At 44.8% G+C, this 15,866-nt stretch overlaps 1 protein-coding gene across 2 annotated transcripts in view; it reads left to right on the top strand.

Moving 5' to 3' along the window:
- Window positions 1-15,866, top strand: part of CNTNAP2 (contactin associated protein 2) — a 1,871,860-nt gene that overhangs the window by 1,618,757 nt on the left and 237,237 nt on the right. For both annotated transcript variants that reach the window (XM_045792416.2, XM_087860735.1), the window contains one exon: window positions 14,475-14,645. In XM_045792416.2, the coding sequence (XP_045648372.2) occupies window positions 14,475-14,645 (171 nt within the window). The remainder of the gene's footprint in view (window positions 1-14,474; window positions 14,646-15,866) is intronic.

Here is a 15,866-nt window from a genome sequence, read left to right as displayed (position 1 = left end):
TTCTGCTTTGTCCCAGTATGGACTTTGAAGACAACAGTCCAGGTACCATAGGTAATGAAAAGAAATCTGACCTCCATTTGCATCTCACAAGGAACATCAAGGCCATCTAATTCCTACCGTGTAACACTTTTAAATTCTCTCTTTAAAAAAAAAATATTCTGTTTATTTATTAGAGAGGGAGAGAGCATGAGTAGGCAGAGGAGCGGAGGGAGAGGGAGAAGCAGACTCCCTGCTGAGCAGGGAGCCCGATGTGGGGCTTGATCCTAGGACCCTGGGAGCCTGACCTGAGCTAAAGGCAGACACTTAACTGGCTGAGCCACCCAGGTGCCCCTAAATTCTCTTGGACGCTGCTTGCTCCACGTTTCTCTATTAGGCTCCCCTCACATTCAATCCTTCCCAAGTTCTAACCAAAAACTCCCTTTCTTACAGCCTTGCAGCTTTCATGGACTCTCATCTCTGTTTCCTCTTCTTCTTCCCTTTCTCTCTTTACACACACACACATACACACACACACACACACACACACACACACACACACTCCTGGGTCCTTCCTGGTACAAATCCCCCATCCATTACCACCCACAAAGGTAACCAGTATTAAAGTTTGATGTGAAGCCTTCTAGACCTTTGTCTTTTACTCTGTGCTTCAGTGAACACACACACACACACACACAACACACACACATATGCGGGTGTATATATATGTATCAGGCACATAGACAACATGCACATGTACTTTTTAACAAAATGGAGCCATCATATGCATTTTATCCTGAAAATTGTGTGCCACGTAACAATACACAATTGACAGTTTGCATAGGTCTGTTTTACTGTTCATGCCACATTGTATTATATTTGTTTAATATACCATAACAGATTTACACATTGCAGTTGTTTCCATTTCTTTGCTATTAGAAACTCTTTAAAATTTTATAAACCACTGAAGCACCAAACTGCAAAGGTGTGTGCGTGGCGCTCCACCGGAGCTGGAGGGTGGAAGATTAAGGAGAAAGTCAAGTGGCTTGAAAGCAGCAGTAAAGCGACCATTCTCCAATACTAAATGTACTTGAAATTTATTCCCCTGCATCTGTAGGTAAATGTCCTTCTGTTCTTGAAACAATAAATCCCCATAAACTTCCCGTAAAGTTTTGCCGAGGTGAAATGTGAGATCGGTTCCATCAGAATCCATTCAGTGCCGTTGTTTGCGCACCTTCCGATCTGAATTTTAAAGCCCTGTTTTTCCTCCGGAGCCCTGGGACTGAGAAAAGGTCAGAATGCAACATGTTTCAAAGGTGCTGTGCTCTGGGCAGCTGCCAGCCCTGCTGGAAATAATTGCTTTCAGAACCCAGATTATGCCACCGTCTCCTCGGTCTCCAATTAGCATACGCTACAGCACCATAACCTACAGCAGTGGTGGTTAAAGCCGCAGCTTTAACTTTTTGTCATATTCTAAAGTCACTTCTAGAAATACTGAGATTCCCAAATGGTTCGGTTCTGAACAGGCAGTCTTTGCCGTCAGTAACCCCAAAGGCAAGACTGAGACCCAAACCTCTATTTTACAGCTTGAAATCTTGAAGGGGAAGATGTGAAGTCCGTTCATAAAGTGACCTGTCCCACCGAATGGCATTGCAATCATCTATGTGATATTTCAGTAGCCGGGTGTGTACTTCCGCCCCACAGTAGGTTCAGTAAACGGAGTGGGGGGGGGGCATCTGGGTGGCTCAGTTGATTAAGCATCTGCCTTTGGCTCAGGTCATGATCCCAGGGTTCTGGGATCGAACCCCACGTTGGGCTCCTTGCTGAGTGGGGAGTCTGCGTCGCCCTCTCCCTCTGCCTGCTGCTCTCCCTGCTTGTGCTCTCTCTCCCTCTCTGCCAAATAAATACATAAAATCTTCAGAACAACAACAACAATGGAGAGGGAGGCCCTGCTACTTGGGGTTGTGGCAGCACCTCCTCATTCAGTGCCGACCTCCTTGGTGGCCAGGCAACCCCTCCGAGGAGCCTGCGGTGCTGTCCAGCCATGCTCAGCTGCGACTCCCGGGGACACGCTCTTCATGCCAGGCATCTCAGCGGCTGGTCACCCACCACTCCAGCGGTCTGTCCTGCCCTCAGACAAATTCCCAGATTCCTTTGAAGTAAAACTGTTCTAAATCAGCATAGTGGATGCCATTGCACTCACTTTATTATTTGCTGTGATTCTGTGACACAGCATTATAAACTTCCTGCTGGTCCCACATGGTCTCAGACCAATGGGTGTCCTTGGCAATCAACTTGAATCCCATCTTACAATCCTTCCCCGGGGGCGATCACAGCCAAAGCTGTGTCGGTGCACCCAGCCTCACACCACCCAAACAAAGAGGGATCACGATTGCAAATGGAATCGTGCCTTCAGTGTGTTCTTTTTATCCTGAGAGTCTGAACATCTCTTTCGGCTTTGATGCATTATTTATTTTTACATGGGAAATTACTTTCATTTAGCCACTGAATGGAATTTGTTTTCAGGCTCTCTTTCAACTGCCTTCCCTTTTTCCCGAGTATTTACGGGTGGTGAACAAAGAGCAGCACATTACGTACACATCCAGGCCATCTCTCTCACCCTTGCACGCACAGGAATCTGTCAGTTTTCTATGATTAGTAATAAATATAGGCCAAAAGAGGTGTTTTTGCCCTTTTAGAGTGCTTTGGTATTTCAAAGTGCTTCTGTATGACGCCCTTTGCTTTACATCATTACAACAACCTGTGACGAAGGAATTTTGCTTCTGATTTACAAATAAAGAAACTGAGGTTTTAAAAGCTTGCAGCCCCATTTCCGCACCTCCTCTTTGCACCACGGTCTGTTTTCCCACTTTACAGATCCTGGTCCTGGAGATGGTGGGGGGGGGGTGAGGGTGCGAGACCGTGTTAGTTTCAGTAGGAAAATGACAGTATCTATGAATAGGACGTGTGAATCTTTTTATTTCCTGTAATGAAAAGAGCACAAAAAGGAAACTTTGATTTGTGTAACATAATTGTGTGGCTCGTATCAATCCATTACTCTGCCGTGTAGAGCCGTTTCCCCGTGTTCACATCCACCATTCTGCTGAAATGGGCGGCTTTCCTCCACATTTTACTCACCTAATGGATTTTATATAAAATCTGTTTTTCTATGGATGTGGGGCTCTGGGGGGTTCGTAGTCTGTCAATACGTGAGAGCTGCCTCACGTTACAGCATCCCTGCTCTGCACAGCGGCCGAGTGTGGCTAAACACATCACAGTCTTTTATATTTGTGCTGTGACCTTGCTTCCTTGCAACAGGGCCGATGATAAAATGGGAACCGAATGGTATAAGGCCATGAATTACAATCGTAGGGAGAGAGAAAAAGATAAGAGAAAGTAGATAGCAAAGGGAGACATAGTAAAGACAGAGGTGACACCCACGGGTCTGGCCGCCCACAGAACCATCAGTGACCACCATGAGTGCACGTTAAAGACCCCTGGTCTAGAAGAGGGCCTGCATGTCAGATATCTGAGAAGGGTAATGTTGAATGTGCCTAAAAGTCCAAGTAAATAATGCCAAACCAAAAAAAGCTCCCATCTGAATGGGCTAAATAATTCTGCGATTCGGAAACTAGAGAAGGTAGGTTTTGCAGGTGGTCACCAAGGAGAACTAGTAGTGGGATTATCAATGGTTCAGATCTTTTTTAAGAACACTTTTTTTTTTTTACTTCCTCAGGAAACACATATTGAACAAATCTGTGTGTGAGGTTAGATAGTACAGGTAGAAAGAAATAGAAAATATAATCTCTGCTTGCTGAAGTTCACAGCCTAGCAGAGGAGAGGAACACATGAAGGTAATTCTAATAATGCAGTAAGTTAAGCACAAGGGATAGATACACGATGTCGTAGGAACACAGGGGAAGTGTGCCGTGCCCTGTGGGGGGAGGGGTCGGAAGGCCACCTGGAGCAGGTGGCACCTGAACTGAACCTTAATGGGGGAGAAGGAATTAAGCCAGATGCAGTGTGTGAGTGGGGAGGCTGGAGAAAAGGATAGCCCAGAAAGAGGAAACCATGCAAATACAGACACGGAGTCCGCACACAGCATTGTGGGTGGTGGGAAGTCACAGCACCTGAGTAAGGGGGAGGGAGAAGAGGCTGGAGAAGTAGACTGACACCTGATATGCCACGTCCTGGAGTTTGCAAGGTATTCCACAGGCATTTGGAACCAGGAGAGGTTTTATTCTTGAGAGCGAAACTGTCAGATGTGCATTTTGGAAAGATTCCTCTGTTGGCTCTGTAAGGACTAGGTTTAAGATACTGGAAGCTGAACCTAATGTGGGTGTGTTGTCCAGGCAAGAGGGGGTGGTCTGAGCCCTGGCTTCGGAAGGAACAGAAAGGAGGGGACATCCCTGTAGAGTATTGCAGAGGTGCGGTTATGAGGCCTGGGGTGGGTTGGAGGAATGAGTCCCGTGTTTCTGGCTTGAGTGGCGGAGTGCAAACAGCTCTGAAGTGGAGAATGCTGCAGATAGAGTTAATTTGGAAGAAATATATGTTCACTTTCAGCCATTTAGAGTTTGAGGTACTTCTAGGTCAAAGCAAAGCTGTCCAATAAGAAATCTATATGTTAATCTTGAACTCATAGTAACGATCTAACTGTGTGCATAAATTTCAGAATCACTGATTAGTACTTGAAATCATGAAAGGGAGAGACATCGCTCAGGAAGAGAAAGAAAAGCAGATTTATCCTGGGACTGCCATGCAAGCAGTTAGAAGTTAGGCAGTCCCTGGAGCAGCCCTCCGTGGCCACTTCTATGTACTACATTGCTTGTTAAATATTTTTAACTTCAGCCTGCATGTAGTGATACAAATTTGTCCTACAACCTCCAGGTGCAGCAGTCTTCTTTTTGCTAAAGCAAACAGATCTTCCTCCAGCCCTTTGTTCACCGGGGTAGGAGACATTCAGGCTTGCTATCCCCTCTTTCTTTGCAATCGATCACACAGAAACCTTTAGAGTTTACCCAAGACAGAAATTTGAATGAAGAGCAGAGAGCACAGATATTTCCATTACAAACCTAGTTATTCATTTCTCCACTTCTGGTGAATAATTTCTACCTTTGAATCCCATTATACTGAAGTTGATTAGTGTAACTAATTAGGCATAACCATTAGTCCCAATAGGGAAAGTTTGAGGAAATTTAGGGATCTAACATGGAGACTCTGGAGAGTTTCAGACCTGCTCCCCATCTCCAAATATCTGACCACACACAACTGTTTCAAGCATTCAAAGTAAAATAAAATTACCTCTTTAGTACAACTGTGGTTTGTATGCACCACTGAAGACTCAACCCATGAGTTTCCATGACTGATGAGGAACAAGTCCCTTTCATCACACCCTCCCATAATCAGGCTACTGGTCCACTCACAGCAGGTGCAGAAAGTGTCGTGACCTCCGGCGTTTCACTATTATAGTCTCATTGTCTGTGGGACCCCGACCCCGTCCTTGCCCAAACGAACCAAATCCAAGAGAGACAGAGGGTGAAAGATTTATTACGTTGTTGACCCCACCCACAAGCCCCGTGGGTTGTAGCAACAGAAAAGGCTTGCTGGTGAGGGTGACACCTTGCAAGTTAATGACACTTTGTGGAACCCTTCATTTTGAAGTTGAGCGTGCCCTATAAAATCAGGCTGGGAGCTGAACAAAGCTACTCTTACCTCGAACGTACAAAATGGTTTTACTTAAGGAAGTCATTGTTTTTCTACCCATAAGGACACCTCTACAAATCGACTCAAATCTACATGCAAATGAAGCCGGCTGGCTTATTGTTGTAAATAGCACCCAGCCCCTGGGAAACAATAGAAGGCTCCTGGCACAACACAAAGAGTATCCAAATTTCTAACCTTGGGGTCACTTAAAATTTTCAGAGTAATTAGTCTCCTCAGAGCTCGTATTTACATGGAAAATTCCTTGCCATTTAAAGCAAAAGCTATAGCTGCGCTTCTCAGTGTGGCCCCAGGACTGGGCCACTGGACGGCTCTGAGGAAATTGCTGGACCTGAGAGCCTTTGGCTTCCGGCCCACACCGGCAGCCATGGCCTCACCGAACCACAGCCCACGGCGGGAGAGCCCACGTGCAGCCTCCCCCATGTTGGGCAAATGCCGAGTCTGTCTCTCCCTAGTTGCCTGTCTCCTCACTGAGGAGGCGGTCGGGGATCTCAGGCGTACCTCTGTTCAAATGAGCTTACCCGTGGACTATCTGCTTTCTTAGGCGCTCTGCCGTTCCTTCGTTCATCGGGTTTTTGTTCAACGGCTGCCCTACAAAACTACACATCCCATTACCAAGACTCAAGGGGACTCCCGTTTGTGTGTCCTGAAGGAATTTTCCATTACCAAGACTCAAGGGGACTCCCGTTTGTGTGTCCTGAAGGAATTTTTTTTAAGGCAGTAAGGAGGTGAAGAGACAGGGAGCACAGAGTTTTGAAAGCCAGTAAGTGGGGAGCAGGAGGATGAGAAGAGAACGGGCTGAAAGGGCAGACGTGGGTATGAGTCTGAAATGAGCCACCTGGCTTGAGAAATCAGAGGGGGAGTTTATGTCAGTTTAGCTGGGGGGTGGTTTGCTGCTCCCCCTGAAAGAATTCACCCACAGGGTAAGGAAGGCTCAGGAGGGGCTTCAGGGTTTGCTGACAAGCTCTGTACCTGTTTAAGGAAAGGAAGCTCCTTTCCCATCCTCCCCCACTCCTTGGCCGAGCCCTCAGACAGTGACTGCATGTGACACCAAAGCCATTAATCGTCCTGATGAACGTCATCTTGGTAGTAGTAACAGCAGTAATAACGTGTTAAACACTTCCATTGTCCTCAGCACCCTGCTAACCCCATTTCTTCTGTGATTATCTTCTGTGATTCTCAACACCCAATAAGAGAGGTTCCATTGTTATTCCATTGTACAAATGAGGCAATTGAGATTAAGGAAGATCAAGAAATCAGCCCCAAGTCACCCAGTGGGGGTGGGTGGCAGAGCCAGACTTTGACTGTGGAGCCTGAGTGTGGACCAGCACATGGCAGCTTCACCAAGTGACAAGCCAGAGCAGCCCCACGAGGTCACTTACTGTCACCCCACAACCTCCACAGCACTCCCTGCTCTTGCGGCCACAGCCATCACAGGGGGACCTGCAGCACGTCACACATTCAGGTGCTCCCTCCCTTCCTTCAGCAAACTCCAGCAGGTTCAGGAATGGGAGTGGGCGGAAGGCTCCATGAGGGTGAGACTCACAGAGGACGGGTTGGAAGTCTGTGTAGCATCAGCTATACTCTAGTTGACGTTCTCCAGTCACACCAGTGGCTGTCCTGTTCTAGCCAAGCAGGAGGTGAGAGGTTTACGCTCCAAACAGACACCAAAGGAAAAGGGGGCAAAATTCCTCCATTAAAACAGAAGAAAGACATGGAAATGTCCTGACTGTGAACCCCCACAGCCTCCTTCCTCTGAGCAACCAGAATACTGACCACCACATATATATTCCTCATGAGAAAGTTGGAAGATTCTTCTCTCAAGATATCGAATGATCTATGTCCAAAAAATGGTCACAGATATTGATGTTTGGAGGCCCTTTGATGAGATAGGGAGGTCTCCACATTGTAGTAAAGCCCAGTTGTCAATAAACCCACCACCAGCCCCAGATCCACACACTCGAAGAGTCCAGTGCACTTGCTAGTGCTTCACTGGTCCGTATGAATGGAAAGGCAAGACTCACCAACCACTGGAGGTGATGTCAGGGACTTCAAGAAAGAAGGAGTCCAACTAATAGTATAGCAGGGAAGGGAATCTCGGAAGAAACAGATAATGTAGAAAGCAGAAGAAAACTTTAAAAAATGAAATTCATTTTCTCAGATAAGAGAAGATATTGCATCAGAAACTAATAACAATGATAATAATAATAACAAACAACCTAGAACAGAGTGCTATAGAAAGGGGGACTAGCCGATCACAAGAAATAATACTCGGAGATTACAGATGTAAGTGCTGAAATCAAAACACAATAGCAATGTTGAAAATACAGCTGAAGGAATGTCCAACAAAGCAGAGCACAAAGAGCAAAGATCTAAATTAGGAATGTAAAGGAGTAAGAGAAATAAAGATAAATATAAAACTAATAGGTATCTGAGAAAGAAGGTTTGGAAAAATTAAAGTCCCAGGCCTGATGTAGGGAAAAAATCCATACCCAAGCAGTTGTATGAAGTTTCATTTAAAGGAGTGAAATATCCTGACAGTTTGCAGAGAGAAGAAGGTACAAATTATGTAGGAGAGGAAAAAGTTGTCCCCAATCCTTTTAGGGTTCCTGACTGGATCTAAAAATTAAACTGACAAAGACAGATTAGCAGGAGAAAAGCATACAAATGTATTTAAAAGAAGTTCTACATGACAGGGGGCCATCATAAAGAAATGGTTTCTATACTAGAAAGGGTTCCTATACTAGGTTTGATAAACAGTAGAAAGTCATGGAAAGACATGATGGGACCACATATGAGCTACATGTAGTAAGCTGGGGGAAACTCAGCAGGTCTGTTCTGATTCCTCTCTGGTCCTTTTGCCTTTCAAGATGAGGGTGCTCCTTTCCTTGGGGAGAGGGAGGGCACCTCACATGAGGGTCTATGACCTGCTTCAGGGGAGGGTCAGAGAGTCCTTCCTGCACCTGCCATTTCTTACATTCCTTCAGCTTGACATGTTCAGTATCCTGAGGTGCCATATTTGGGGGAGCATGTCCTAAACCCCTCCAGTTACATACAGGATGTAGTAATCAGAGAACATTAGCTTTCTCAATAACAACCCAGAGACCTTGAAGATAGTCAAGAAACGCCTTTAAAATTTCAGGGCAGAATAATTTTCTGGAGTGTCTCAATTAAGTGTGAGAGTAGAATAATGACTCTTCAGAAAAGCAAGGATTTAGAAAGTTGACCTCCTATATTCCTTTTCTGAAAGAGCTACAGGAGAATGTGCCTGTGGAAATGAGGGTGTAGACCCAGAAAGTGGGATCACCGAAAGTCACCAGGTCCAGAAATTTGGGCATTTCATACTGAAGAGTAGCATAAAGATGGCCTGCAGTAATGGCAAGAGACAGGTCCCAGGACCAGTGCATCAGCCCTGAGAAGGGCCAGCCCACGGGGCAACAGGAAGACAGAGGCTCTAGAAAGCCCCTCTGAGGCACAAAAAGAGGGGCCGCTAGATTACCCGATGTGTGTCATGTCGGGAACATTTGTGGAGTTTTACAGATGTGTTGAAGAATTTGGAGAGAATTTATCACAGGTACAAAGAAAACCAAGCCAATGAGAAAATAGGTAATTACTGATTTGAGAGAAACAAAACATTATACACATAAAATATAATTAGATTTTACTAGTTGGCTCATTAGTGAATAATACAGAGTCCTAAAAATATAAGTATTGAATTTAGGTGTAACCAAAAATCTGTGAGTTTGCTAGTTTGGGAGAATACGGAGAAAGGGAGTAAGGAGACAGGCTTTGAAAAATGCTTGGTCTTCATCTTGCATTCAGGAAAGTCTACAACGCATAAATACATATCGGCACATGTATTTCAGAAATACAAGGACATGAAGGAGTTAAAGTGTAGGAGTTGTTGCTAAAAAACTTGGGTTGGGAGGGAAGGTTTGGAGCAGGGAACTTCATTTTGCTCTGTTCTTTATAGTACTACAGGACTGTTACAACTATGTGCCTGTAATACCTGGTTAGAGATTAAAGCTAGGCTTCAAACCAACTGCTGCTGTCAACCTAAAAAAAAAAAAAAAAAAAAAAAAGGTAAATCAAGGCAAGCTCAAAATTGTAAAAAAGATGAGTTTACTTGGGAATAGCCGAGAAATTGTGATTTGAGACACGCAGACCATAGCAAACAAACCCCAGGCATCCATTGAGGGTTTGGGAAAGGCTGAGTTCTTGGGCAGGGGATGGAGAGAGGAGAGAGTTCAGTTAGGTCTGTTAAAATAAAAAACAAACAGAGGCCAGCTGTGAAAATTCCCCAAGCAGACAAAACCAGTCCAGGCAGACAAACAAAGCTCAGTTCAGCTTATTTTTCAAGGCCAGCGCAACCTAGGTCATTTCTTGTTCTTGCCTCTGGAAACCATAAGCAGAAATTTCCTGAGATTGTTACGAGGTAGGCCCTGACCAACTTCTTATCATTTAAGAAAATTCCAACATTATCAGATTTCTGCAAATCAGGCATTTATGAGAAATCAGTCTGTCAGTCCTTCAGTTTTCTTTTCCTGAGGGCACATGGGTGAGATTTTCCATTTTATATAATCCAGTTCCATTTTAGATTGAAATTCTTTAACACTGCCCAACAGAAAATATCCTTGGAAATTTTGATGTCTGAATCCCATACCAAATAATCACTGGTGAATTTAAAGTAAATGGCTGTTAAAGAATTTGGATGAACATATGACACAACATTTTCACTAAGGTTTGCAGGGATGGTGAACGTCCACAAGGCCTGGCTTGCTGCCCCAGCCCCACTCGCCTGCACTGGAGGTACATGCCTGGCTCCCCTGCCACAGGAGATGAGTTCAGGCCTGGCCCAGGATGTATTTAAAAAGCTTCTCACATGGCCGAGTGGTTTTCAAGCTGGTGGAGCCTTCCACCTCACGCCAGCCATCTTGCCCAGCCTTGGATTACTGCTGCGAGGCCCTGGGCTGGTTCCCTGACCCCTTTACCTGCGTCGTTATTCTGTGGCCGTTGACTGGTCCCTCTGGTCTCAGATAATTATTTCTGTGCGGCTTCACACTCTCCAACCTTCCCCCTTTAACCTGTCCGCACCTGCTGAGACACCAGTCCTTGCCATGCAGCGAAATCTCTTATTTCCAGTTTGGTAATCTCATCCAATGTCACTTTCCCCTCTGTAGCCCTGACCTTGATAGCAAGTACAAATTGCAGCTATTCCAATAATCTCAAGGTTATGAGACTATCAGTCTTGCAAATGCATGGCATTGTTCAATGAGGTCTGTAGGGAAAAATAGAAATTAAGTCATGGATAAGAAAAATTACAGTGTGCTAGTGAAGACAGTGTCCAGTTACCAGGAGGTGCTAAAGCAGTCGGCTTTTATTTATCTTTATTTAGTATCTTCAATACTCAGGTTCCCGTAAGGTACATTTTGTCCCATGAGGACTTTGCATATGGAGTGGAACTGGTTGTAACCAAGAGGGGCAGCTGTTCACTTATTCACGGATTTAATAATTATTTATTGAGTACTTACTATGTTCTGGGGCCAAAGGTTACAGAGATGAAATGGTTCTCTCCTAGCTTTCAAAGAGCTTATGGTCCGTTGGGAACAATATAAACAATAATAATGCTGTAAGCCCCTTGCATCATGAAGCACAATGAACACCAGAAAAAAAGCACTCGTGTTATTTTGTTACAACCAAAATTCCCAGGGACCGGGCCACAGACTCCCCAGAACAAGCCTCACAGAAGTTCATCAGGGTCTGGAACAGTGGTACCCAAACTTTCTTATTGTCCACCCTGCCCGTCAAAACCTTCGCGCCAGTACATGTGTTTACTTGCCGACTCTATCATGTGTCTGTGATGTCCTCTGCTCGAGCCCCATGGCTGTCCTTCAGCACCTCCTGGGGAGACACCTCAGCTCTGACACCACCAGTCAGGGCCCGAGAGAGTCCTCACTGCTGCCGATCAGGAATCTGGACTGAGTCTGTTCATCCGGAGACTCGGGACATACAGCAAGTGACAACTCCAAAGATACCAGGAGAGAACCCAGACGTTTCCGGGAGGATGACTGGTAACGACCGTTTGCACAAGGCTCAATTTCCCTGTGAATATGTCTATTCAAAAGGCCAAATTAGTTCGAAGTTGCTTAGTGAGCATAGAATTAGAACAAATGGAATTGTGGTCTGTAGGGATCTTTCATCAAACTGGAAGAACTGATTGAACTGCCCTTCTCCTTTCCGGGGATATTTCTGTCTGAATAACCAGAACTGCACCTCAAATAAATACTGACATGTTTTACTTTTAACGTTCCTTTTTCTAGAATCATTTTAGACAACTGCCCTTCTGTTAATACATCACCACCTCAGAAAATGGGAATGCTCTTGATTGGAATGAAACTTTAAAATGTTAATTATATTCACGTCCTGGGGATTCAACCTAAAGAGACAGAATAGCTTTGCTTTAGGCTGAAGCGTGGCTGCGGACTCTGAGCCTTGAAGGCTCCTCGGTTCCAATTTGGGTGAGCTGTGTCCTGCTGGCCCTGGGGACTGGGCTTCATTCCTCCCAGAACTCTGGTGGGTGAAAGGGGCTGCAACTTCTAGTTTGATTTAGGTTTTATCTTGACAGACCTTCATTCTCAGTCAGCAGGGAAAGGTGAGCCCAAAGTGTCCTCGCAGTGTATTCAGCCCGATCTGGAGTCAGGAAGAGCCCCTGGCCCTCAGATGATAGCAGCTTACACAATAACTAAGATTCTTTCTTTTTGGGTATTATTCTAACCAATATTATACCATATTCTTCTTCCCAAGAGGAAACTAGTCTATTTTTCTCCTGCTGAAAGCCATGATATTGCAATATTAAAAAAAAAAAATAGCTCAAAACTACACTAAGACTTTTGGGACCCCTTCAGTAATAGGTTCGACCACCACCACCACTGTTTTACCATAATGAAGACATTCACAAATATATTTTGCATGACTTATTCTAAATTGCCATTCACTCATCTAGATGTCACTATATCCTAGATGTCTCTAAGAATAACATGACTCTCTCATAAGAAATAGCATGACTAAAGTAAGACGGTATTTAAATATCTCATACAGTAGTAACATTATATATTTAATTTAAAATTATGGTTTAAGTATAGCAGGACCAACACAAAAATAGTTTTATTTAAGAATAGCAATTGAACTTAGTATTGCATATATGCATAATTTGCATGAAAGAAAAGAAAAAAATAGTATAAAAATGATGAGAATGAACTTAATTTATTAATCCTGTTCTTTGAAAGAAAGATACTGCAAAAATCAGCAAAAAGTAAAAAAAAAAGAAAGGAAGAGAAAGAAAAGAAACCCAAATGTTAGAGTGTTAGAAGAAAATTTTCCACAGACAATTTCCTGACCTAGTAGGGTTTTATTCAGCAATTCATGAATCAGGAAGCATCTAATCTAGCAGAGAGAAAGTATCTCTGAAGAGCTGTGCAATTTTTTCTAGACCAAAGTGAGCGGGAGCAAGAAAGGTGCACTGGGTGCGTGTTGAGTGTCTAAAGCAGAGTTACTTCCCTTCTATAGAGCAAAGAGGAGGCTTAGAGCCCAGTTGGGTAATGTGTGCTGAGTAGACAAAAGCCGATGGTTGACTTGAGCCTTCTTTTCTGGGAGAGCAGGGAGTTGAAACTTCCTTAAGTTTTGGTTTACCAACATGAGGCTTAGCATGAGTGACTCCCTCTTGGGCCTAATCTAGTGATGTTAACATGGGTGTAGTATTATAAGGAAAAGCTTTAGTAGCTATTTTAAAGCATGCTTATGTATTTTAGTCCTTAGCCATGATAGTAAACATACTCAGAAATGTGCACTTTCAAAAGGAATTTCTCCCCTGGAGATAAAGTCAAGAGTCAGCTCCTGGTTGTATTAAATTCTTGGCCCATCTGTTCTAATGGAATGTGAGTCATGTCGCTTAGTTGGGTGTTTTTATTTTGTCCTGTGAACTGTTTTTCTACTGAGGACACTGGCTATGATCAAGCAAGGGGGGAGGAGTATACAACTGTGTCTTCCTCATGAGTTCAAGGGTAGAGGCTGAATGAGAGCCCGTAGGTGGGCTCAGCTCAGCACTTCCCACCCCCTCACCTGAAATCCCCAGGAAGGGGGGGAGACATTCCCCTTACAGCAACTAGCCTGTGGAGGTTTGGAATGGGAGGGGTGGGAAAATGATGGCCTTGCCTGGTCAGCTACGCCTTTTCCCAGCTCCTCACTTTGCGGGGACCCCTCTTCCCACACACTGTGTTCCTGCAACACCTACCCAGTGTCTGAGCAGGTGCTGGGTATTCAAAGACAGAGGTGGACGAGTAGCAAGAGCAGAATACCAAAGACCCCATTCCCGTTCTGTCCCTCTAGGTCTAGCCCAGATGTTTCTTGCACCAAACCTAAGCCACCAGTACATATGTGTGAGTTCAAAACAGCCCCCACCCACAGACGGCCATGCCAAGAGGGGTCCCTTCATTTCCTCCTCTACTGGCATTTACTCCCTAGAGTCCCTCCAAGTCTGCTCTTGGTGGGAACCCCAACTCCCAGTCATTAATAAAACACTTTCTTACACACACACATAGAACTTTGGGAAAGTCAAAAATAAGTTTGTGGGGATTTTATGCAGTGATTTGTAGCAGGATATGAGGAAACAAGCTATTGCCACTGGAAACTTGTTAAAACTCAAGAAATGGCTCTCTCTTTCGTTACTCCCATGACCAGGGTATAAGTGACCCTGTTTGTTTGTTTTTTTTCTTCCACAGGGAATTATTGGAATGCTGCCTCTTTCCCTAACCCATCATCCTACCTGCACTTTTCTACTTTCCAAGGGGAAACTAGTGCCGACATTTCTTTCTACTTCAAAACATTAATCCCCCGAGGAGTGTTTCTGGAAAATCTGGGCAACACAGATTTCATCAAACTCGAGCTAAAATGTGAGTATAAACTCCGTCCACTTCTGAATAGCCTCTGTTGTCACTTCTGGGTGATCCTGACCCTGATTATGTAATGTTGTTGGGTCCAAATACCCGTGGTTGCCTTCATTCCAGAAATGGTGCTGGAAGGTAGATATACAAACTGGAGAAAGACCTAGGTCCCCGCCCTCGGATTGCTCCCGAGGGAGCAGGCACATTCAGAGATTCCCAAGCAATGCTAGTCAAGGAAGAAGATGAGATTAGAATAAATTGCTCCCATAACACGGGGAAGAGTGTGTATTTAAAGTTTATATGTATGTTTCTTTTCCAAGGATTCGAGGTTAAGAGGAGACAGAGGATTGTGTAAAGTGATCGGGAGTAAGACATAAGGCGGTGGGAGGAATAATACAAAGGAAAAGAGGGATAATAAAAATTAATGTCTGTATGAGTTAATGAAGCAGCGTATACACAGCATTGTGTTATACATAGAAACTTCTGAGTCTGCAGCTTTCCAGAAGAGGCCCCAAACCCACACACCCTCTAAAGGGTTCCGCTCTGAATTTATTTAGCTAAGGGTACAGAAACTAACATGATCAGAGCAAGAGCAGATGCTGCCTAGCTCCGCTTAGCTTGCCTTGGACCCCAAAGACCTTCGCGAGGTCATGTGGTTCGAGGAATGCCATCTGTGGAAGGTGGGGGTCGCTGGATGTGAGAAGGGCAGTTCTCATTATTCCAGGGCCATTTCGACCTCAGGGCAGAAGTTCGGTTTCCAGAATGTACAGTCCCCAAACTCCCAGGTTTGGTGAATATTTACACACATCAGGCCCTCCTGGCTGCTCAGACCAAGAAAGAATCAGCATAGGGGCGCCTGGGTGGCACAGCGGTTAAGTGTCTGCCTTCGGCTCAGGGCGTGATCCCAGCGTTGTGGGATCGGGCCCCACATCAGGCTCCTCCGCTATGAGCCTGCTTCTTCCTCTCCTACTCCCCCTGCTTGTGTTCCCTCTCTCGCTGGCTGTCTCTATCTCTGTCAAATAAATAAATAAAATCTTAAAAAAAAAAAAAAGAAAGAAAGAATCAGCATAGACAACAGACGGGAACACAAGTCAAGGCCCCCATGTCCCTCCACAAAATCTCAGTGCCCCTCCCCCACATCAAAAAGTCTCCTTTCTCCCAGTCTGCTCCCTTTATCTGAGCGCCTGTGTTGCTGGGTTTGGTCCCATCATGATCCCAAACCCATTTCCT

This window comes from Ursus americanus, chromosome 3 (assembly GCF_024610735.1).
Source record: "Ursus americanus isolate L20-20 chromosome 3, mUrsAme1.1.p, whole genome shotgun sequence".
NCBI classification, from domain to species: domain Eukaryota; kingdom Metazoa; phylum Chordata; class Mammalia; order Carnivora; family Ursidae; genus Ursus; species Ursus americanus.
Note: the sequence above shows the minus strand (reverse complement) of the source record. Positions and strands in the feature narration are given on the sequence as shown.